The following is a 26,508-nucleotide window of genomic DNA, read 5'->3' as shown; positions in this document are numbered from 1 at the left end:
TACTCTGCCTTTTTTTTCTTCATAGCACTTCTAACTGAAATTATTTTTGTTTATTCTCTCTATTCCCACTAAATCATAATTCATGAGGCAAAAGATTTTGAATATCTTCAAAGCACTACCTCTAGTGCCTAGACCATACCCACCACATAAAAGTACTCAATAAATGTTTGTTGCATGAAATGAAGAATGAAGCGTGTCCGTGGCAATCAAGACATAATAGTAAAATTAGATAAGAGTATATAATCAGAAAACAGTATATAATCTTGTAAGAATTATATAAATAGAATAATATTAAGTACATTTCAGTGAAGAAAAAATGAAGACCTTCATTTTTAGAGTTACCTTCTTTCCCTAAAAGTTCTAGGCTCTTCCTAATATCAAGTGAATGTCTGAGTTTATTAACAGAAGTATAACAAAATTGAAACCAAAGGTGATAAGAGAATTATATAAGCTAACCAATTTCCTTTCTTCCTTGCTTAAAGACTATTTACTAAAGAACTGTCAAAACTAATTCCAAATTCCACTGGTTCCCCTTGGATGTAACTGGGAATCATTTATGAGGTTTCTAGGTGATCTTTAATATAAATTTTCCATTTCCAGAATTAAAAATTCTTCTGTTGCCCCAAATTCAACTGTGTAAGTCAAATCAGGTGTTACCCTCTCTCTAAATATCCATACAGATGAATATAAGGTAAAAGTCAAGTAAGTTTTAGTAGCCACCCCAGAAAGGACAAAGACAGTATTTCTTTACAATGCCCAGCATGTTGCTATGGTCAAACTGTTTTTTTAAATTTCAATTAATTAACATATAATGTATTATTAGTTTCAGAGGTAGAGTTCAGTGAGTCTTATATAACACCCAGTGCTCATTACATCACATACCCTCCCCAATGCCCATCACCCACTTACCCATTCCTCCACCCCCACCCCTCCAGCAACCCTCAGTTTGTTTCCTATGATTAAGAGTCTCTTATGGTTTGTCTCCCTCTCTGATTTCGTCTTATTTTTTTTCTCTCTTCCCCTATGATCCTCTGTTTTGCTTCTTAAATTCCATATATGAGGAGTATCATATGGTAATTGTCTTTCTCTGATTGACTTACTTCGCTTAGCATAATACCCTCTAGTTCCATCCGTTATGATTAAACTGTTAAGAGTTCCCTTTCTGGTTGCTAAGTACCAGGAAGACTGCTGTGCTACATTATTTTGCACTTTGTAACAATTTACAAATCATTTTATTAGTATGTTTTACTAAATTCTAAACTTCTAATGTAAGAACTTTTACTTTAAGTTGCTCTGAATATATTCTACTTCTTTTATCCTACCCCCACCCTTGTGATCATAATCACACTTCCCAATGGCATCTAATATTACAATACAACATTCTGAACACAGTAACTACTTATCTTACTGATGTTAGAATATAGAGGCAGTTACTTGAACTTCAGAGAGAGGTCAATAATCTGGAGATAAATAAACTGGAGAACAGCTTGGGAGTGAGAAATAACTGCAGGACGGCTCAAAATATTTAACACTAACCCTGAATTTAAAAAATAGAAGATTCTTGATTCAATCAACCATACTTTATTACATGCTCACCAGGAGATATACACTGGAGCTAGAAAGTTGAGAAAGACATGGTATCTGCCTTCTTCGGAGTCTAGTAGTAGAAGAAACAGGCACAAACATAAGCATAACAAGGTGGTCCTTGCAGTGGCATAGATACTATAGTATGGGGACATAGATGAGGGCCATGGAAAACAGCTTCACTGCTTTCAGGTATAATCCTGTTCAACTCCAAGTCCTTATACCTCAGAACAGATCCTATCCTAGTCAAATTCAAACATATAAGGAATATGTCAAAATATTACTTTACTTTCTCTTTTCCTGGACATTTATTTGATTAAACAGCACCAGCCAGTGGATCCAAAACAGGAAAGACCCAAAAACCCCTAGTTCAAGCCATCCGCAGAACAACAGACTCCTGATGGCCAGTTAATAAACATTCTAGGATGGGGTCAACACAATAAGACTGATCTGATCTCTCCAGAAGTCTCCTGATTTGAGAATAATGTCCTCTCAACCATTTCTTCTCAAATGACTCTGGAACAGAAATGTTAGGCCTCTCCCAGGTCAGAAGCTAACCTCTGAGAGTTAGAAAAGAAGGCAATTCTCCCCTCACCTCCCCGCCAAAAGTTTCACTACATGGCAGTGCCGTAGCTAGCAAGACAGAAGACAGAGGACCAGCCACTAGATAAAACTGTTAGAAATGGGTTAATAGTAGGCCATTGCTTTCAAAAACAGAAAGGCTACCATACCACAGGGTGGGACTAAAGGGAAGAAGGTCTGGTGGGAAGATCCTTAGACTGAGTTGGGAGAGTAAGATTCTAATTCTAGATTGGCTATCAAACTGGAGAACCCTAGGCAAGTCACTTAATTAACATCTTTGGATCTCAACTTCCCAACTGTAAAATAACAAAGTCAAATTAAATTACTGCTAAAGTCTCTCCCAATAATAAAACTCAATTCTAAAAGCAGAAAAGACACTTAAAAGCTAGACGTACTATTTAACCCCCAGCAGTCCATGAGAACACCATAATGAGACTTACTGAATTTTTACCAACTTACTTTTCCGGATCTTACTAAATATGGGTATCTCATACCAGCTCACCAGGGCAGCTACTTAGGTAACATTTAGGCAAACATTCTCCTTTGTAATCAGGAATAGAGAGATGTAAGTCTGGGACCTGTTTACAGCAAACAAAACTCTTTTCTGGACTGGCTTAATAAACTTCATTTTGGCAACTCAGCTTTGGCATTAAAGTTGGCCTTTTATGCTAACTACAGGACTATCATTCTCCTTCGGAAAGGGTTTATAACACTTAGACTAAATAAGCACAAGTAGCACATTAATCGATACATTAAGTAACAAACACTTGTACGTAACTATGGCAATATCAACTATATTGGCTCTATCAGTTATCTACTGCTACACTACACCCCCAAACTTAGTGGGTTTATTTGCTCACAATCCTATGGGTGAGTAATTTAGACTATCTTAGCGGGGCAGTTCATTTGCTCATCAGGCCTGAGGTCACTAATACAGCTGCAGTCATCTGGGAACTTGACTCTAGCTGGATGGTCAAGATGGCCTCATTCCCATGCTTGGTGGTTAGCGCACGTCCCAGGTGGCTAATCCAGGCTTCTCTATGCAACAGCAGAAGAGTCCCCGTGAGCAAGACAGGGCAAGACTCAATGTACAAAGTGCTTTTCAAGTCTATCCTTGTGTAACATTTGCTAACATACCACTGGCCAAAGCAAGTCAGATGGCTCAACTCAGAGTCAATGCAGCACATGGTCACACAGAGTGGATTCAGAGATGTGAGTCATTAAAGGTCATTACTATAACAATGTACCATACTAGCTGTTGGCTATTTTTAGCACTGTACTGAGATGGATGATTTTATAATTTAAGGACAACCTTCCATTTAGCAATCTTTATTTTCCTCTTAGAATAAATTAGAACTTTATGGAAAATAATATTTCCTAATGCAGTGGGATGTGAGACAAATCTAGTCTTGGTCTTGAGCAAATGATTGGTTTCTTCAGTCCAGCCTTTCTAGAAAGTCTCCAACTAGAAACTAGTCTTCAACTATAAATTACATATGTACGTGTATATGTTTGTGTGTGTGCAGGTGTGTGTACCATTATTGATTACACAATAATTTTGGAACTTGCAAAATTATGGAAAATCATAATACCCATAATACTACCATTCCAAAATACCCAGATACCTACTATTAAGATTTGATATAATAATATGCTTTTAAAATTTTATTAGTGAGAATCCTTGTCTTCCGATTGAGATGATCATATGATTTTTAAGTATGTTAATGTGGCGAAGTAGATTTATAGATTTACTAATATTAAGCCATTTGAGTACATAGGAGATAAACCTGATTGTAGTGTTTGATCTCTTTTATACTCGGCTGGATTTAGTTTGCTAATGAACTTTTTAAAACGTTTTACTTCTGTATTCATGACTGATATAGACCTAAAATTTTCTCTCTCATTTCTCTCTTTTTGATTGAAGTATCAGAGTTACAGGTCTGGTAGAATGAGCTGGGAAATGTCTCCTTTTTTTCTATTGTCTGGAAAAGTTCATATAAAATTGAAATGATCTGCTATTTGAAACTCTGGTAACATTTCACTTGTAAAAACTCATCTGGGCCTAAAGTTCCCTTGTGAAATGACTTTTTCTTTTTAACCACTTCCTCAGCTACTTTAAAGTTAAAAGATGATTCAAGGAGGGGCGCCTGGGTGGCTCAGTCAGTTGAGCATCTGTCTTCGGCTTGGGTCATGATCCCAGGGCCCTGGGATCGAGCCCCACATCGGGCTCCCTGCTAAGCGGGAAGGCTGCTTCTCCCTCCCCCTCTGTTGCTCCCCCTGCTTGTGCGCTCTCTCCCTCAAATAAATAAATAAGTAAATCTTAAAAAAAAAGATGATTCAAGCTAATTAATTACTTCTTGAATCTGTTCTGAAAAGTTAAATTTTCTACGAATAGCTCTAGCCCTACCCACAGCAATTTGGACCAAAAATTCACAATTCTTCAAAGTTGTGACATCCTTTCACCTGAACTTAGAACAAGCAACATATTTTGAGAATACTAAATAACAAAAGTGAGTTTTGTTCTTTGTTTTCAATGAGGAAATTGAGACTCCTTGTAACAGGTCTAAAAATAACTAGATATATCTTGGGTACCACAAAACTGTAATTGCTATTTCTGACAAATAGAAATAGGTGTGCATAGATTTTAGCTGCCACTTACCACCAGAAACAGGGGCATCCATGAAAACTGCTCCCATTTTCTCAACTTCTTTGGCCAATTCTTTTGAAACTGCAGGATCAATAGTACTGGAGTCTATCAGTAGTGAGCCTTTCTTCACTTTTCTAAGTAAATAAATAAAAATAATAGTTTTTTAAAACTATAAACCTATACTTTACAATTCTGAATAAGCATTTCATGCAACTACCTACAGAATTAGAATCTGCTAAAAGCTGCCACATATCAAGGAGGTCTTTGCTTTAGTATTAAAAGCATTATTAGAACTGCTTCAAAATCTCAAATCCATTTCCAGATCAATTAAAGTTCAAAGTAAACCCAAACTTTCAAACAAACCTAAATAATCTAATAAACTACATGGTATAAACTCTGGTTTCAGGTGAAATATACAATACCATAATAATATAGGTAGGCAATTTAAAACACCTATTAACTTTAAAATGCAAGCTTTAAAGAACTTTTTATAATTTGGTAGGATTTAAATTTTTGTTTGTAAAGTAGCTGGGGCTCTTTAAAAAGTATTCTATTTATCTTTAACAAGCCATATTGCAAATTTCACATATCCATGTCATTTCCACTAGGTAGAAGAAACATAAACCACTGAAATTTAGCCATCTGCTTCAGGGTGGCATACTCTTCAATAACTACCGCTTTTTAAAGATAAAATAAAACATCAAAGAAGCAGAAAGGAAAATAAAGGAATGGACCTGGAAGTCTCACAGATAGTTTTTTTGTTCTTTATGGTAAATGTATACACATACATTGGCAAAGCAGGGAAACAGTCTTTTCTTCTATCATATTTTACATCAGTAGTAAATGGCATTCTTATAATAAGATATTTTTGTTTGTACTATAAGTGCAGATTATATCTATCTACACAGTTCCTTTATAATCTATGCCTATCTACACTGGCTAGGAAACTGACCTAAGTTATCATTTATTTAAAGGGCTATGGCTTACCTTTAATTCAAACTTCCCAAAGTCCTTACTACAGATTAACTAACGCAGATAACACTTCATCATAATTATGACTGAAAAATTAGAAATGAATAAATATAAATATTGAAAGAGGAAATAGAAAATCATTGCTAAAAAACTATTAAAGAAAAATCCTTTATAGAAAAAATAGCATCCAAAATGCTTTAAACAACAATTTTAATAAACATATGAATTGATCTGGTCCAAATGCAATGATTTGGTATATTCCACAGAAAAGAAATAGCATGCTCTATTACAGATCACCTCAGTATGTGGAAGTTTCACTTTATGTGAAAAATAAGAATTACATTTACCAGTGTTGTATGATACTAATATTCTTAAGCTCTTAAATCTTTAAGCAAATGGGAAACTGTCTCAAAAATTACATATGCACTAGGTATGGGGAAAGGATTGCAACCCAGAAGAAAATAAAGAACTACCCATGAAAAGCAAATTATAGTTCAACGTAAAGCCGCATTCTCTGAAAGCACTCCTAGACAAAATTGCTTGCTAGATGACCACCATATTCCTTAGTAAAGAATATTAATAAACACAGGATTTTGTCTCCAAATTTTTAGTAACTTTTCCTAGACAGGCAACACAGGGCCATAATTGGGGCAGACTAGACAATGAGACAGCTAGGTTACCTCAGGACCACACACACCATGGGCCTGAAGGCTCCATCCAAAATGAGTGCCTTTCAACCTTCCCTGAAATCTAAACATTTATCTTATCAGTTTTCTGCCTAATATCCAAGTGTCTTTTGCTTCCAAGTTTGTTAGTTTTCTAAAGCAATTCAATTCCCAGAAACCTCATATTTCATGTATTATAGCTTCATGAAATTAAACCCTTTCTTTTAGTCCTACATATGTCTACAGGACCTACCAGTTTTTTCTAGCTCTTTGCTGAAATTCAACAACAAAACAAGTTAGAAACAGGAACCAGTAAGACCAGAAAATTAAATCAGAAATTCAACCACTGTCATTTTAACACAACCACAAGGATTTGGCAATAGGCAGAATTAAACCAAAGGTTCTCAAAGCCAGGGAAGCTAAGCACTGGCTAGAAAACTCTGACCTAAATTACATTTTATTTAAAGAGCTACTGCTAACCTTTAATTCCAACTTCTCGAAGTTCTTACTACAGATGTACTAACCCAGAGGACATACAATAACTTTTTATAATATAATAAAATGTTAAATAATGGTGTTCTTTCCAATGTTTGGTTTTATTTTTCACAGAAACCTTTTCCTGAATTTCTATAAACCATCAGAAAATTATGCTTGTAACATCTGTACAGTTTAAAATGCAAGCTTTAAAAGTCTCTTAAACATGTTAGTGATGAAAGCATAAGGTTAATGCAAGAGTTAAGGAAAGAAACAGAAACAAAAAAAATTATTCCCAAAAGTCACATACTTGCTTTCAGTGAAAAAATAAACCCTTTACAATGAGAGAGAAACCACATCATTCACTTTTAAGAAAACAGTATAGAAAGGTTTAACAAACATAATTGTAATTTCCTAAAGTGTTAACAAATGTGAAATTCGTGGACTATCATAACAAGAAAATTTCCATGGTTGAGAAATACATACTTTAGAATTCCATTCGCTCCAGAATAAGCTTCTATTGCATTGATACTGGTGGGCAACATTGTAATAATTCTGTCAGCTTTTTCAGCTACATCTGCTGGGGAAGACACTACCTTTAAAAAAAATTACAAAGGCACATTATTTAAATTAAAATGGAAGCAGTTTCTAGAGCACAAGTAGGATCCACTTTTTATGCATGCTGACAACAGAGACCGTGAATAAAACTAATTCTTGTTTCCAAATGACAAAAAAAAAAAAAAAGGTTAATGCCTAAAATAGAGTCCATTCCTTATACACATATAGATGGAGTTTCTATGGAATTGAATCTACTGTTTATTTTAAAAAGTGTGAAGTGAGTTGAAGGGGAAAGGGCAAAACCCAACAGTCCTGGGAACGGACGTACTTCTCATGGATTCCTCCAACTTGGATTCTGAAACAGCATACTTTTTGGTAGATGCTTTGACTAAGAAAAACATTCAAGTGCAACAGGGATGGTAGCTGAACTCCAGGATTCACCAGTGATTCCACAGGCAGCAAAATCCCCTAGCAAATTCTCAAGCCCTGATTACCATCATCCTCCAGTCTCCATTTTCAATGGAAAAAAAAGCAAAAAATTAAGCCTGTATGGAAATGAAAAGGTCAGGACAAGGATATGAGCACTTTCTGCATTAGCTGTAAGTACTACCATAAAGGCTGAGCATGTGAGCTACCAGGACTCATGTGGAAACTGTAGATACAAGAAAGACATACAAATAGGCATCAGGGTACACTCTCATTTCCACCCTCATTTCTGCCTTATGATGACCATAAACATACTGTCAAGGAAAGTTACTGTTCATCCTCTGTTTGTGTGCATGCATGCAGAGATGTACACGCCCTCACCGGCGTTCCCCAAACCCCTGCTCTCTCTCACACATGCCCTTCCTTGATACACCTGGCCAGGGAGTTGGCAACCAAAGAAGTCAGAAGAGACTGGAGCTCACTTCTTGATTCAAACTCTCCTTTAACAAAAATAATCCATCATCCCACCTGTCATGAAAGCTTCATCTCTCCTAAAAAGACAAAGGGGGGCACCTGGGTGGCTTAGTCAGCTAAGCATCTGCCTTCGGCTCAGGTCAGATCCCAGGGTGCTAGAATCGAGTTCCACATTGGGCTCCTTGCTCAGAGGGGAGCCTGCTTCTCCCTCTGCCTGCCGCTCCCCCCGCTTGTGCTCTCTCTGACAAATAAATAAAATCTTAAAAAAAAAAAAGACAAAGGACTGTCTGGAGGATAACTGAAGACTTCTTTCTCTGTAGAATGATGTACACATGTATGAGAAATGGACATATTTTCTGCTAGGAAATGTGAACTGCCATGTAAGCAACCTACAAATGGGAATGCCTCTGATTTGTGTGTGGCGGAATGATACCTAACATTTTTTTTGTCTTTGATATGCAGTTGATGAAAGTGGAATGGAAAGGCAAACAGTGTGTAATCTAAGTATTATGAGCTAGAGGTAATCACAATTCAATTTTCCCTAGAAGACTATTAGCTTTGAAATCAAATTTGAGACAAACACAGTTTTAACATAAAGTAATTTAGTAAGTCATACTTTAAAATTTCAGGCAGGGGCACCTGGGTGGCTCAGTCGTTAAGCGTCTGCCTTCGGCTCAGGTCATGATCCCGGGGTCCTGGGATCGAGCCCCGCATCGGGCTCCCTGCTCTGCGGGAAGCCTGCTTCTCCCTCTCCCACTCCCCCTGCTTGTGTTCCCTCTCTCGCGTGTCTCTCTCTGTCAAATAAATAAATAAAATCTTAAAATAAATAAATAAAATAAAATTTCAGGCAATCAATATCCTAATACTCTGTGTATTAATATTAAATGCTAACATAAAATATCTCCGACCCTAAAACAAAAAAAGAGATACTCCTTCTTTCAATGTTTCATTCTAAAGGCAGAATGGCATTTTAGAGTCTACAATGTACACTCAACAGTAGATTTTGATACATCATCAGGATTTGCCCTAAAAATTTTCGGGAAAAAAAATTTTTTTCTGTGAAATTACAAAGAAATACTTCAGTCAAGTAAAAACCTTTCCTACGCCCAAATAAATGCTGAGATTCAAAAAGAGGCAACTATTTGCTGGCAAACAGTTCACATTTACTCAAGAAAAACAGAGCTGAGTAAGATGAGTATAAGAAAAGGAAAAGTTACAGTAGTATTTCTCTACTCCTGGACTGCATTAAAAATATGGGTACAGAGAAAGCCTCATCTTTTCACCTCTCCTTCAGTGAAGTAATACATACAATGCAAAACAATGGCATACCTTTCAGTGGTCTTTCCTTCCATCTCAGCTCCATGTCTCTTGATCTTTCAGAGACCCCGTGGTAAGCCCTGAGGTCTAAGAGTCAATTTCAGACTTTCTCTTAGGAATTCAGTGAGTCTCTTCCATCGAAGGAAATTCAATTCTACCCAGATAACTCCTTGAGAGGTGCCCTCAGGGGCACCAACAATTAGTTCACAGATCTAAGCATACTTCACACCTCCAAGCTTCTCATACCCATGAACTGGCAGTGCCAATTCATGCAACTGCCAAGTGCATGGGGTGACCAATCAGCCCCCTGCATCCCTAGCATCTGCTTCTTGGGATGCCTGGGTTGCCAGAGTCCTGCTAACCCCTCAATTATATATTATATAGTGTCAAAGCTCACAGGTCCGGAAAAAACACACAATGATAGTGATAGCTGGAATGTCACCACCGTATTGGCCACAACTGCTCCGTATCTAATGACTATATACATTTGGTACATTATAATAACAGTCTCTAATTTGCACTACAGAAGGCATGTTTATTAGACAGACACATAGACATGTGTGTCCAGCTATTCAACTCATCTTGACTTCCATGTGATGACTTCAAGACTGAAATAACTGACTGACAAAATTTGGCCATGACTCAAAAGCTGGGGGGAAAAAAAACAAACCTTGTTGCCAGCCTGACACTAACCACAAAAGCCTTTAGGAGCCAAACTAATTAGAGTCCCTACAATTACATTTACTAATTGAATGGATAAGCAAAGACAGCATGGATCAGTGAAAGGAACACTAATTTGGGAAGCCAGAGACCTAGGTTTAGTTGCAGCTCAGCCACTAAGCCCATGTGTGGTTTTGTGAAAATCACTTAACCCCTCTGCCTTCAGTTTCTGAATCTACAAAATAAGAATAGTGATTTGGGTTATCTTTAGGGGGTTCTATTTCCAAAGTAGAAAGGAAACTTAGGTAAAGAAATATTTCACTTAAGGTCTAGAAAGGTAGAGCCTCTGTGAAAAAGGGCTCATGGGATATGATCAGTACAAAGGTACAGCATTAACAAGACTCTTCCGCACCTCCCTGTCTGTGGATAGTCACTGACCTGGCTGACTCTGGGCCACTGCTCTGCTCTGTCTGTCATGATCACCCAGAAAGATCTCTTGCTAATTCCATCTGCTTCATTCTTAAATTATTATGAATTAAGATGACTCTACTTTTCCATTATCTCAATTTTAAGTACAGGAGATTGGTTCCTTTGTGTATCACGATATCTCCAGTCTTTGAGAATTTTTGCAGCCAATTTCTCTGGATTTAGATTCATCTGTATACTAGTACCCATCAATGGCAGGTATGCAATACAAGAAGTAGAAGACTGGATGAATTAAAGACAAAATCTGGGGTGTCTGGGTGGCTCAGATGGTTGGGCGTCTGCCTTCGGCTCAGGTCATGATCCTGGGGTCCTGGGATCGAGCCGCACATCGGGCTCCTGGCTCAGCGGGAAGCCTGCTTCTGCCTCTCCCACTGCTCATGCTCTCTCTCTCTCTGTGTCTCAAATGAATAAATAAAATCTTTAAAAATAAATAAATAAAAATTAAAAAAAAATAAAGACAAAATCCGCTTTGCTGGGTGGGAGGAAGGAGGGAGGATGGGAGCATGGAGGCCCAGAGTAATCTGAGGGAATTGCACCTCCTTTTTACATTATCCACTGGAAGGAGACAACTGTTAACTAGTTGCTTTCCACAAAGGAAAATCTCATTGTCTCTTCCAAATAAAACAGTCACAAAAATTAAGCTCAGCATGGCTTCCAAGTAAGCCAAATGGGTAAGAGAAACTTGCTAAGAAACAAGATGATCGTGACCTTGGTTAAACCTGCCACTCTGTGTTTTTTTAATCTTTCCAAGTAGAAAAGCACACTGTTACTGCAAAATTACACTACACTTGAAAAACTGACAAAAACAGCTTGTACCTACATCTTGAAACATTTGGTCAACAATGACAGAGCCCACTCTGTCATTAAATGAGGCTTTTAAAGTCCTCATTTAATAAGATCTGAGTGGATGCCAGCTTAGATCCCAAGAGAATTACTTAACTAAACATGCTCAGCCTTACAACCCTGGAACAACAAGATAGCTTCCAAGTTTTCAAAGAGAAAACAAAAGAAAAGACAATCTAATTAAGCCTAGTTCAACCAGAAAACTCACACAGGAATGGTGTAAAAGTCCCAAGACTTTTGGCACAGATCAGCAGCATCTCCAAGGAAATTCCTAGACAATGAAAATGAAGCACAAGTCATATGCCCTTGACGCTAATGCTTAAAAAGAGAAGTTGCTATCTTCTGCAAAATGAAAGTGGGATGGAAGGGACAGTGCAGAATGTATTCTTAAACAGGGATGCTATCAAATCACTTTATCTCCTAGTTTGGTTTTAATTTTTACCATCATTCTTTCATTTAAAAATATGTCTATAGGGTGCTGCCTTGGCTCAGGTCATGATCCCAGGGTCATGGGATCCATTCCCACATCGGGCTCCCTGCTCAGGGGGGAACCTACTTCTCCCTCTCCTCCCAGCTTGTGCTCTATCTCACTATCTCTGCTCTCTCTCTCTCAAATAAATAAATATTTAAAATATACATATATATATCTATAGTTCTCTTCCAAAGCACTCTGGACTCAGTGACTCGGCCAAGACAGTGGTATGTTTCTATGGGTGGTGTTGGGGAATGATTTGGGAGACAGATGGTAGAGATACAACAACAACCACCATAACAACAGTAGTAAGAATAGTAACATCAGTAATAGCACGCTGTAGATGCCAGGTTCTCCAGGACTGAAAAGGTACTATTAAAATCCCCATTTTATAAAATGAGGAAATTTAAGTAGAGAGAGGTTAAATAATCTGTCCAAAGTTACACAGCCAGCAAATGGTAGAGCTGAGATTTAAGCCCAGGCAGTCTGGTTCCAGGGTTTATGTTTTTATACCACTGCATTAACAATTTATCGATTCATGATTTCTAATAAACAAAGGCTTCATAATTACATTTGTAATATAGGTTACCTTCTTAGAAAAGATTCTAAAAGTTGAAATGATGCATCATGGTAGGTTAAACCTGAGTTTCCAACAGAAATAAGGATATAATAAAGGGATACTGAAAGAGGAATGCCCACATTTTTTGTGGAAATAACCAAAATTAACATATTTAACCAAGTATAAATACCCTGTTAGAATAACTTTTTTTTTTTTTTTTAAGTAGACTCCATGCCCTCCATAGAGCCCAACATGGGGCTTGAACTCACAACCCTGAGATCAAGACCTGGGCCGAGATCAAGAGTCAGATGCTCAACTGACTGAGGCATCCAGTTGCCCCAAATTAACACTTTTTTTTAAAGTAAACTCTATGCCCAGTATGGGGCTTGAACTTACAACCCCAAGATCAAGAGTCACATGCTCTACCTACTGAGCCAGCTAGACGCCCCTAGAATAGGTTAAAATTTAAAGGCATAAATAAATTGATTAAATACTATCAAGCATGTCAAACATTTTTAACATGTCAAAGTTTTTATTTCCTTCATAATCCATGTACTATGTTCTACTACTAGATTAGGCTTAAAGAAGACTTCCAGGGGTGGAACTTTCTAAAGCATTTCTTCACCTGGAACTGCAGGTGGCTATCAGGTACCCTGAGGGGAATGAGGAGCCTCGGAGCAAAGCAGACAACAGGCAGACAGAAAAGAATCTGATTACATCTGTGCCCAAAATTCAGCTGTGACTTGGGTCAGACCATTCCCCAACTCTTCAGTTACAAGAAACAGTAAGTCCCACTTTTTGCTTTAAAAAAAAAAAAAAAGCACTTCTTCAAGGAAATGTCCAAAGATCTTTAGAACCAGGTATCTCTATTTTGGTACTTTCTCTCCCTGCAAATTTCTCACTGAAAGCACAGTTAACATTAGAAATCAACTAGCCAGTCTGTGCAATCATTGGGGGAAAAAAACTCGTTTTCTTTGGCAGCCATTTTATAAGCTTCACCTGACATAGTAATGTTGGGAGAAGGGGGGACACCTGTCCTTAAAATGAAAGTGTCAACACAAAAAGACTCTGAATTGTTGAACCCTTAAATGCTTCATTGCACTACTGTGCATAATGGCAAGAAGTTTCAAGGTTTTATACACCTACATTTTTCCATCCCATTCTAAGTCTGGTCTTTGCTGTTAGTAGATTGAAACTCATTTTTTTCTTTTACCCAACATTTTTTAAAATTAAATATAGCTATGAAATAATAATGCTGACATTTTAATATATCAGAACTTATTCATCCAAATTGTTACTTTTTAAAATAGCCCTCTTAGGAAATCACACTTGTTCAAATGACAATGCCACCATTCAAAACGTTTTTTAGGCTGCCAGCATAAAGTATTTAACAAATGTTTTCATTTTATTATGGCATGATACTTCCCCTCAGGCCCAAAGCTTTCTTATCCTTTAGCCTTCTCCTTTCATTCATCTAAGTTTCACATTCTCCTACCCTCTACTGCTGTTATAATCAATACTCAGAGGACCTCACAGAGTCAAGGTCACAGGGGAACCAGAGATGTGGGGAAGAGAAGATGTGGGAAAAGAGGATTCTCTCTTCCAGGCTCTTGCCTCAGTGTGAACCATCCACAGAACTTTTCCCACCATGTGCTGGGGGCAGGGATGGGAACTGCAGACGAGAAGCTAAGACAAGTCTTTACTCTTCACTAATCTGGGAGGAGCAGCTACCCAGAATCCATCTTTTTTCCTTCCTCATACCCACTTATATATCTCAAGGAAAAAGAAAATCCAGTAACTGAATCTGTGTCCTAGAATCTTCTCATTTCTATTTAGGAATCTGAGAGATCCTGTCTCTACAACATTCATTTCAGACTACACCATTTCTGTTTAGAGGTGAGCAAAGATTATACACAATATTTTTATAGTTCCTCTGAGACATGAAATGACTCTTAACAGTTATAGTTCCCTATCAGAAACTAAGTGACTCTTAACACTTAATAATTATTTCCCCCCCCAAAAAAACCGCTTCAGTACTTTATAACAGTCAAAATGCAATTTTAATAGAAACTTCCTTGTACTATTATTTAGTCTTGCCACCTGAGACACCCCTAACACCCTGCCACATCCAACTCAACCTGTTTTATTCTCCATAGCACTAGGTGGACTGCTAGACATACAGGAGGTATTCAGAAATTCTACCCTAAAGTAGAATTCTACCCTAAAGTAGAAATCTCTAGAAACTTAAACCTGCTCTTTACATAGGCATTACATTTCTTAGTATTTACTTCAAGTCTATCATCCAGAAGTGGGCTGTTTAATTTTATTTTTTCTCTCACTTTTTTCTATATTTCTTAGGAAATATTTAGTACTCTCCCAATTCTGGGATTATATTCAGCCCTTACTTTCCACTCTACAACTTGCACAGAATTTTCTTCACATCTCAAAAAAACAAAACTCTAAATTCAGTTACTAATACATGATCTCCTGTCATGTGAGTTATTGATAAAGTTTAACAAATCCAAACAGGAACTGACCAGTAGATGTTATCATCTAACAGGATATACTCTAGCCCCAAAATTCTTGAAACAACAATGATAGCCTAAGAACAAAACACTAGAGATATGTCATAACTCAGCTCTGTACTTCATTATGGCATATAGTGTTGCTAGGCTGTCTCCTGCTTTATGGCCAATAACATATTTATTCACAAAGTACTGCCATACAATATTTGTGAAGTACATTCACATATATTCTCATTGAAGCCGCATAATCTAATGACACAGGTTGTCATCATGCCCATTTTACAGATGAGGAAAACAGCTGAGGTGAAATAACATGCCCCCAGTAAGAAAGCAGGTGAGTATCTAAGTTGGGATTCAAACTAAGTTTCCTATCCCTAAGCCTATTCTTGTCCTAAGACAAATTGTGCCTCTCAATAAGATGAGAAGCTATTTCCACCAAACTACCTGCTTTCACAGCATAATCAGTAAAGTTACTGTCTCAGAAAACTGATACATAGCCAAGGCAAGCACAATGACCCGACCTGGGAAATGTTCCCAGTCACCTGCCAAAGAATAGATCACCTCAATCTTTGTTGCACAGATAGATATTGGATGAAAGTTAACAATAACAATAATATATCTATATATATACATATATACACACTTGTAATGTATATATATGTATATAAAACAACAAATATATAACATGTATAAAATTAACAGTGAAATAGGTTTATAATTCCATTGGGTATACTCCTCAGTTGTCATATTTATTTTTAAACATCAAAATCTAGAACTAATCTAAAGAAAAGGACTTACCTGTTCACCTGCATCTTGAAACTCTTTGCATGCATCAGGGAACACATCATAAATAATGAGTGGATAGCCATGTTTCATGAGGTTTTTTGCCATTGGATTCCCCATGTTGCCCAGTCCAATGAATCCAACTGGAGTCTTAGAAGCCATTGACCTAGAACACACTGATTTCAATAAATTACTTTCAGTAGGGGCAGTGACATTTCTTATTGTAAACGTTCATTCAATATTAGTAAGTCAATTGCTACTGAGATGTTTTCTATTTTTAAAAAAACCTTTAAAATGCTAGTTTTAAACTAATGATCTAATCACATTTAAAGACATCAACCATGTATAGACAAACATCTAATTATTTAGTTCTGCAGGAAACAACTATACAATTTTAAGCAATCTCTCCTGTTTTCTACCTCTATTAATATCCCTTTACCATTTTTAACAATAAATTTTAAAATGTTATCATTTCTAAAATATGTACTTTACCTATTATGTGAAGTACTCTAGATTCTTCATATCTATATTATCTCCTTTAATAATGTATATGACAAACTGAAAATATTCCATAAAACATGTATCTTGGACAAGGTCCAAGAATGGAAAAGTTTTTTACCTTCTCACCCCCACATTTATAGAAATCATCCCCTCCAATGGTATAAAAAACATCTTAGTAAAATGTTAAACCAACTAAGTCACCATTTTATAAATTGGGTTGTAGGGGAGAAGACGGGGATGCTTCCATAGGCTTTAAATGGCAAGGGTAATAGTTTCAGTGCCTTGGGCTAATAACTCCATGCACTTTCAGAGAAGAGACATTTCCATTTACAGAAAAGGAATTGTTTTTAAAAAGCTGTAAGCAGGTTTTGTTTGATTTTCTTCTTTTTCACAGAAGGCCTTTTGAAATCATACTGGGGCACACAATGCAAAGTAATGCTTTTTGCAAGAGAGAGCAAAGGGACTTTGCACTGCCCTGAAAATAACCTTAAACATCATTTCATTTCTAGATTTAGAACTCCACTCAACAAGTATTTACTGCATGAAGTACTATGACAGAGGCAGAGACAGACATAAGCAAGATACATACAGTCCTTGCCCTCAAGAAGCTCCCAGTCTACTGAGAGAATAATTCCACTTGCCCTTTCCCCTGCCATTGAAAGCTTTATTTTTCCTTTGTCTTTCAAGGACTCCAGTTACAAAACTGTGTAGTGCACCAACTAATCACAGTCACCCTTTTAAGTTTCAGATGCTCTCAACTGATGGATCCCTGCTCTTCCTTGAATTTAATCGAAATGCAATGAGATTTCCTAAAAGCAAATTACTTGAAGCCCTAAAGCTTAAGAAATAGAGGTCTTGAGAGAGACAAACCATAAGAGACTCTTAATCATAGGAAACAAACTGAGGGTTGCTGGAGGGAGGTGATGGAGGGGGATGGGGCAAGTGGGTGATGGACACTGGGGATGGTATGTGTTGTAATGAGCACTGGATGTTATATAAGGCTAATGAATCACTCCTGAAACAAATAATACATTATATGTTAATTAATTGAATTTAAATTTAAAAAGAAAAGAAATAGAGGTCTTCTGGGGTGCCTGGCTGGCTCAGTCGGTCAAGCATGCAACTCTTGATCTCAGGGTTGTGAGTGTGAGCCCCATGGTGCATGTAGAGATTACTTAAAATAAAATCTTAAAAAAAAGAAACAGAGGTCTTCTTGGGTTAGAAGCATATTTAATTCCTTTTAACTTGATGATTGACTCTAACATTGCCATTAAATATGGGTGTCATTCTTGTGCAACATCACCTTACCAGTGCTAAGTTTAACACCGTGAGTATAACAGGATTCCTGTGTCTGACTTTCTGGCCCACAAGGGGTTCAATGACAGAGAAATGACACCTAACTGAAATGTTATGATATTAAACAGAATGAGAAGCATACTTTGTAAGAGAACTCTAGCACTAATAACTAATGATGATGCTAGTAACTATTGTACCTGAGTATGGTATTAAGCTTGGAAAGGTATCATTTAACTAAAATCATTAGAAATTAGGACGATGGTGATTTAAAAACAGTTAATTTAACAGGCAACTCTAGGTCAAACAGTAAGTATGGCAAGGTAGAACCACAATTCATTCACACATTCAACAAATATGAAGCAACTATTATGTACTGTGCCAGATGCCACAGAAGACATAATGACATACAGTCCTTGCTGTTAACAAGCTTAAAATCCAAAAGGAAATAAACTATGTACACAAATATTAAAACAATAAAGTTGAAGGTAAGTATAAAAAACAATGCTGACGTAAAGGAGAATTCATCTGGTTTAAGCACTTAAAGAAGGTAGCACGTGACCTAAGTATTCTAGGATTTCAAATGGGAAGGAGAGTAGGAAGGAAGGGAACTCCATATAAAAAAGAACATGAATATATGCAAGGAAATAGGAAAGCCAAGAAAAAATAAATAACAGTAAAAATTATTCTTGGCAATTTTACTACATGCCAGATACTTACTAAACACTTTATAAATAGCACTGTCATCATATTCTATCATTAAGCCTCCTTTCAGCTGACAGCCCGGACACTTAGTGAATTTAAATAAAATGCCCAAGACTATAGTAAACTGCAATGCCAAGATTCAAATCCAGCCAATCTGACTCTAGGTTCTTCACTCTTAACCACTATATGACACTGCCCTTCATTCTTCCTAGAGGATCCACAAAGAAACAAAACAACATGAATTAAGACTGAAAGAAACAATGTGGGGCGCCTGGGTGACTTAGTCGGTTAAGCATCCAACTCTTGATTTCAGCTCAGGTCATGATCTCAGGGTCGTAGGATGAAGCCCGCAACAGGCTCCACACTCAGCAGGGAATCTGCTTGAGATTCTCTCTCTCCATCTCTCTCTGCCCCTCCCCACTGTGTGCTCTCTCTCTCTAACATGGATGGACAGATCTAAAGAAGAAAAGAAAAAAAAGAAAAAGGAAAAGAGAAACAATGCAACCATAACGTGGAAGACTGGGAAGCATGCTAAACAATTTGACTATATTTTGTAAGGAAGAGGTACTGCCACAGGCAGCAATCTCTTTGACATCATCAGCCTTAGCAACATTTTTCTAGATGTCTCCTCTGGCAAGACTAACAATAAAAATAAACCACTGAGACTAATATAAAGACTAATATAAAAGTAACAGTAATACTACCAGAGGTCTCTCTTTGTCCATTTGAGCTGCTATAACAAATATACCATAATCTGAGCGGCTTAAACAACAAACATTTATATCTCCCACCTCTGGAAGCTGGGAAATCCAAGATCAAGGTGGCAACAGATCCAGTGTCTGGTGAGAACCCACTTCCTGGCTTGCATATGGTCATCTTCTTATATCCTCACATGGCGGAGAGCAGAAAACAAGAGGACAAGTTCTCCTCTCTTTTTATAAGGATACTAATCCCATTTGTGAGGGTTCCGCCCTCATAACCTAATTACTTCCCAAAGGCCTCATCTCCTAATACCATCACAGTGGGGGTTAGGATTTCAACATCTAAAAGAGGGGGGCAAACATTCAGTTCACAATTAAGGTCATAGTATAATAAAAGGTGGTGGCCTTAGAAAAGACAGATACGAAAAATATTTCAAAGGCAGAAGTAAAAGGACATAGCAATAGATTGGATTATGGGCTAAAATAAGGGAAAGATCAAAGATGACAGCAAGAAAATAGTGCTATCAATAACCTAAGTGGAGAAATCGAGAAAGAGAGCTATCTCCATTTTAAATAAAGTAACTATGAACTGTCAATGAGCTGAAAGATGTCCCACAGACTTAGAAATATTATAACCAATTATGATCATCTCAAAGATAGGATGAGAAAAAAAGACACATATTTGGTGACAATCTGCTTTAAGGTGAGAACTGAAATTGTGGCAGTTGATAGAACTGCCAAATGAGAGTAAAAGAGACCGAAGAACAAAGCCCAAGGGAACATCAGCATTTAGAGGTCAAAAAGAAGAGACCAACTCTGAACCGTCAAAGATGTTAAAATTAGGGGACAAGGATATTAAAAGTTATAATAGCTGTAGTCTGTATGTTCCAAAAGTAGAGATATGAAAGACACAAAAAAAACCCAAAATCGAATTTCATAAGATGAAAACGAACATATGTAAGATGAAAATCACACTGGATTAAAAGCAGAATAGATACTGCAGAAGAAAGGATTAGTGCTCTTAAAGACATAGCAATAGAAACTATGCAAAACAACATGCAGAGAGAGAACCTAAAGAATAAAAAGAACATTAGCGAGCTGTGAGACAGCTTCAACTAGCCAAATACACATGTCACTGGAGTCATCAAATGAGAGGAGAGAGAAGTAGAGACAAAAAAAAAATACATGAAGAAATAACAGCCAAAAATGTCCAAATTTGATGAAAACTATAAACTGCCCCACCATACCACATCCAAGAAGCTCAATGAACCCCAACACAGGAAACATAAACACAACTATACCAAGACACATCATAATCAAAACGCTCAAAAGCAGCCAGAGAAAAAGACATTATATGCAGACAAGCAAAGATAAGGCAGATTTCCTGTCAGGAACAAAGCTACTGAGAACACAGTAGAGCATCATCTTTAAAGTACTGAAACAACAACTGTCAAGGTAGGAATCTATATCCAGTGTAAAAATACATAATCACAAATATTTGTGTATATGAAGGGGCAGGAAGAAATTTGGAGGCATGTGGATATATTCACAATCCTGATTCTGGTGATGGTTTCACAGGTATATACGTATGTCAAAACTCATCAAATTGTATGCTTTATTTTTTTCTTAAAAAAAGATTCGATTTATTTATTTGAGAGACAGAGAGTGCAGGAGTGGAGGGGAGGGGCACAAGGAGAGGAAGACGCAGACTCCCCACTGACCAGGGAGCCCCACGTGGGGCTTGATCCCAGGACCCTGGGATCATGACCTGAGCTGAAGGCAGACGTTTAACCGAATGAGTCACCCAGGCACCCCAAATTGTATGCTTTAAATATGTACAGTTTATTATAAGTCAACTATATTGCAATAAAGCTGTTTTTAAAAAGTCAACATGTTAGGGCGCCTGGGTGACTCAGCTGGTTAAGTGTCTTCCTTCAACTCGGGTCGTGGTCCCGGCGTCCTGGAATCAAGTCCCGCATGGGGCTCCCTGCTCTCCTCCTTGGGCTCCCTGTTTGGTAGGGAGTCTCCCTCAGCCCCCAACCCCACCTCCCACTTGTGCTCTCCTTCTCAAATGAATAAATAAAAATCTTTAAAAAAAAAAAAAAAGTCAACATGTTTCTGGAACAGACATGAAGGGCACCTGGGTGGCTCAGTCAGTTAAGCCTCTGCCTTTGGCTCAGGTCTTGATCCCAGAGTCCTGGGATCAAGCCCCAAAACAGGCTCCCTGCTCAGCAGGGAGTCTGCTTCTCCCTCTGCCTCTCCCCCTTGCTCGTGCTCTCTCTCTCTCTCAAATAAATAAAATCTTTAAGAAAAAAAAAAAGAACAAGAGAAGACAGTTCTCAAATAAAAGATACTAAAGTGATATATCAATCAAATGCAATGCATGGAGTTTGAATGGATCCTGATTTGGAAAAAAGAAAGAAAAAAATTATAAAAGATATTCTTAAGAAAATTGTGGAACTTTAAGTATGAACTGGATATTAATTGATGTTATGGAACTGCTAACTGTCTTAGGTAATGATAGTTTGGTTATTTAGGAGACAGTCCTTATTCTTGGGAAATTCACTGCATTATTTAGGGTTGAAGCGTCATGATGTCTGCATTTTACTTTCAAATGACACAGGTGGGATATGAATATATTTGGAAAAAAATTAAGCAAATATGTCAAAATGTTAACAATTCTTGACTCTAAGCAAAGAGTACACAAATATTCATTGTATTATTCTTTCAACACTTTTGCTTAAAAATTTTCATAATAAAATAAAGGGGAAAAAACTTAGCATTATCTATATGGAAAGAATATCACAAACATGACAAAATACAAATAGCCAGGAAAAACACTTGCAGCACACAAGAGAAACAGCACTTCTTTAGTTTATATGCAAGTGATTCTTTAAAATCTAGAAGAAAAATATGAATAACTCATTTTTAAGTAGGCAAAAATTGCAAAATAATAGTATACAGAAAATATGTAAATGACAAAAACTTTAAAAATATATTCAATTCTGTCATAACTGGAGTAATATAAAACAAAGCAATGTAATACCATTTTTCATTTATCAGAGAAACAAATTTGTTTCTCTGATAAAACTATTGGCAAGGAAGGACTGATGAAAACATGTACTCTCACACACTGCAGAATTACATATTAGCCTTTTGGATGGCAACCTGAAAAACATTATCTACATATTGAATTTTATTATGAAATTTAAAATTAAAGTGTACATACTCTTTGACCCAGTAATTCCATGTCTAGGAATGTATGCTATACTGGGGGGTCAGCACACTTTTTTTTAAAGGGTCAGATAGAAAACATTTTCAGCTTTCCAGGCCATGAGGCCCGTCACAGCTATACAACTCATCCACTCTAGTTTTAAAGCAGCCATAGACAATCTATGAACAAATGACCATGCTTGTGTTCCAATACAATTTTATTTACAAAAACAGGGGACCAGCTATAGGCCACAGTTTGCTGATTCCTACTACGCATAAACTCTGAACAACACAAAAATATATTTTATTATAGTACTGTTTGTAACAGCAAAAAATTGTAAACTAAATACACATTAACAGGGCACTTGATAATCCACAGAAAATCAATACAATGAAATATTATGCAGATGTTCAAAAGAATGTGTTATCTAGAAGTATAATGAAAAAAATCTCCAGGATAGGTTATTAAGTGAAAAAAAGCAAGATGAAGAGCATTATATATAATAACATAGTATATAAGGAGAAAAGAATATATATGCATTAACCTTTACTGATTTCTGTAAGAATACATAAGAAACAGTAGCTACATCTAGAGAGTTGGACTGATGGGTCAGAGTTAGAGAAAAGACTTTTTTATAACCTTTTGAGTTTTTACCATGTGCATATAACTTTTGTAACTACCTTTATAATAAGATAAAATACATGAATTGGCACACAGTGAGTGTTTACTAATGTTACATGAGTGAATGACTAGAGAGAGCTTTCATCAAGTGGACATATGGGGATAAAGTCAGTTCTGAAGCAATCACAGAGTAAAGACGGTGATAAAGTGGATCCAGCAAAGTGGATCCACACCCATTAAACATTGCAGGTTGACTCTCCAATATCCTTCCTCCCAGACCCAGAGGCAAGTTCCAAATAACCTAAACCAATCATGGTCATGCTGTCTTCTCTACAGCTGACAGGTTCCACAGACTGGCAGCCCCAAGTAAACGATGTGGAAATGGTGTGGGCAATCTGAATATGTAATAAGGAATGAACTAGAGATTAATAAAAGGATTGTATCTAATCAGCAAATTTCCTTGACTATCAGTAGTAACATTACTTAAGTGGCAGCCAGGGGGAACATAGACCACAGACAAGAGAAGCTACCCAGAATAAGAGCAGGAAGTGGAGGAATGCTATCAAAGGCATCACTAAAATTCCTGATTATAAATAAATCTGAAGTCTGAGCTGAATACAGATACAGATAAACCTAGAGAGGAACTTAATGAAATGAGAAAGCAGAAAAGTATGTCTATGTATTTGCCGTGGTGGGGGCGGCGGGGAATAGGGGGTCAAAGGACCAAGTGTAATGATGATGATATACAGCACATCGGTTAACAAAACAGGGGCAGGGGGTGCTGTAATATTAACCAGAAGGCTAGGGGTGCCTGGGTGGCTCAGTCGGTTAAGCGGCTGCCTTGGGCTCAAGTCGTGATCCTGGGGTCCTGGGATCAAGCCCCACATCTGGCTTCCTGCTCAGCAGAGAGCCTGCTTCTCCCTCTCCCTCTGCCTCTGCCTGCCACTCTGCCTACTTGTGCTCTCTATCTATCTGCCAAATAAATAAATAAAATCTTTAAAAAAACAACAAAAAACCAGAAGGCTAGTTCAGCTTTTGAAATATTCGCAGTATAGCAATTCCTAGCAATGAGATCTTGGAAGAGCTGAAGTAGAGTGCTGATGTTAGTTGTTAAAGTTGAGGCCCAGCTTTGGATGGGCCAATATGAAAATCAATGAAGATAAAGTCTTTTAATGATGGGCTCAGTTTGGGCTCAGCTGTTCATTTCATTTTTGCTTGTGGCAAAGATAGAGAAAGGGTAGTATAATTAGATGATTTAATGTCAAAAGAGAAGAGAGTTTTCACTGATGGTGATAATATTTAAGAACTTATCTGAAAGATGGCCATATACAAGACCTAGGTTCCTATCCAGGCAAGGTCACTTCTTAGATGTATGCCCCTGAACTAACAAGTTACTTAACTTCCCTAGACATTAAGTTTTATCAACAAGAGTCACTACTTCAGGTTACTTAAAGATACTTAAGGACTCCTTGAGATAATACACGTAAAGTGCCGAGCAGTGCCTGGCACATGATAGGTCATTAAGTATTTACTACTTTTACTATCAGTAGTCAAGAAGCAGTATGGGGGTACAAGTCTTATGCAAAATGCCCATTTTGTCTAGAAGGTAAGAAGAGCCAGAGTGTTAGAAAAAGGGATACAGCGTATTTTAAAGGATGCTCTCTATCTGAAGAAATAGAGCTCTTTTTAAGGTGAAGCATCAGGAGTGCTTGGACAATATAGAATATGCACCCAAAGAGGCAGAAATACAAATAAGAGAATTATTGCACTAAAAGCTTTCAAACTTAATACATTTTCCTTTAAGTAAGGCACACAATTAATGCGCAGAAATAGAATCAGATGATAGCTAAAATCAAGCTGGCAGGAAATCAGTCAACACAAGACAAAGGTGACACTGGTTGGTAAAGAAACTAGCTAGAAAATTTGGCAAAATTAATTTCTAAATCTATAGATGTAAGTTTATAGGTTATGTCCTTTTTCTCCAATGAGACAGGGGCAAAGTTATCCATATCTTGGTAACATGTAGTGTTACCAAAAACCAGGCTACTCTAAATATCAAAATGCAAAAATTGTAGAAAACTGGAAAATATGTCCCCATAAGGGAAAAAGTTAATCTCACTATACAAAAATAATCACTATTAGCATTTTGCATAGCCCTGCCAGTCTTTTAAGTACATTTTCTCATTATATTGAGATTATACTGTATACACAAATTTTATCCTATTTTATTACATAATATTATGTCATCTGTATTCTATTTGCTTTAATATTAAGAGTTACCGAACTAAGGGTAACTTGAGTCAAGTTATTTCAGAAATAAATATTCTCCTTATGTAATCTCACAAGTCTAAGGTCAACTTTTGGTCCGAGGACCATATGCAGCTTTTCAGAGTTTCATGTGCAACCCTAGACGCTAATGTTAAGGAAAAAAATTGCCATGTATTTTATTTATTTTTCTTTCTTTTTTTTATGTATTTTATTTATACTATGCATTGCTTTGAAAGTAGGTTTCATATACATAAAAAGGGCCATAAAAAATGTTACTCCCATTTCTGTACATGATTCTGGTTAATTTTCCCATCCCACCTTTGGTCGGGTGGTCATTTTAACATGATGTGATACAAATTATTTTTCCATGTACATATTGATGAGTCACAATGAATACAAAGGGCCTATAATTGTAGATTTTTTCTTGTCAGTTTAAAGAAGTCTAAACTAAATCTAATTACCTTTTAAGATAAAATACAAAACTTTTTATAAATGGTGATGAAATAGTAATATATGTGTAGGTTAATAGTTCTTATATTTTTCCTTTTTGATGCTTTTAATATTTTAAAATTAAGGTATGCTATTAACCAGCAACCCTTAGGTTTCCCTCTCTCTCGCTCTCTTTTTTTTAGTAAATAAATTGTATGGATCTTTATAATAGTATCATCCATATGATATAAACAACCTAAACATACGACGGAGACAAATATCCCACAGAATTCAGAAAACTAAATAATGTTACTATTTGAACATGGTTCTTTCAGTCCCTAGACTCTAGATTTGCATGTAATTTTTTTTATTTTTTAAGACTCCAATGCCAAAAAAAGCTAATGCAAAAGTAAATTTAGTAAACTAAAATTCACAGAAACATCTAAACAATTCCACCAAGTAAAAACAATTGTTAAAGTGTTTTAAGCAATCATCACAAAATGAAATATTTAAAATTTATCATAAATCTATATCCACACATCTTTGGGTCAAAGAACCCAAAGAACAAGATTATATGCCAAAGCAGTCTAACCAGCACTCTGAGGTAGGCTCATCCCATACAGAGGCAACTATGATAGTCTTAGGCCTCAGGCCCTTCCAGCATGAATTGAAAGAACTTTCATAACTCTAATGGGTACATCCAAAGTTCATGAAAATATCATTAGAACACCTTGTTAAACCACTAAATA

The 26,508-nt window shown here is 36.8% G+C and overlaps 1 protein-coding gene across 1 annotated transcript in view; it reads right to left on the bottom strand.

Moving 5' to 3' along the window:
- The window catches only part of HIBADH (3-hydroxyisobutyrate dehydrogenase), a 103,673-nt gene that overhangs the window by 75,658 nt on the left and 1,507 nt on the right, over nt 1-26,508 (bottom strand). Inside the window, exons 2-4 of the mRNA XM_006733021.3 lie at nt 16,043-16,203; nt 7,411-7,520; nt 4,826-4,947 (exon numbers count right to left, since the gene is read on the bottom strand). Of these exons, the coding sequence (XP_006733084.1) occupies nt 4,826-4,947; nt 7,411-7,520; nt 16,043-16,203 (393 nt within the window). The remainder of the gene's footprint in view (nt 1-4,825; nt 4,948-7,410; nt 7,521-16,042; nt 16,204-26,508) is intronic.

The sequence above is a fragment of the Leptonychotes weddellii genome, chromosome 12, assembly GCF_054177405.1.
Source record: "Leptonychotes weddellii isolate Sample4059 chromosome 12, ASM5417740v2, whole genome shotgun sequence".
Classification (NCBI taxonomy): Eukaryota; Metazoa; Chordata; class Mammalia; order Carnivora; family Phocidae; genus Leptonychotes; species Leptonychotes weddellii.
This window is presented reverse-complemented; position numbering and strand designations above follow the sequence as displayed.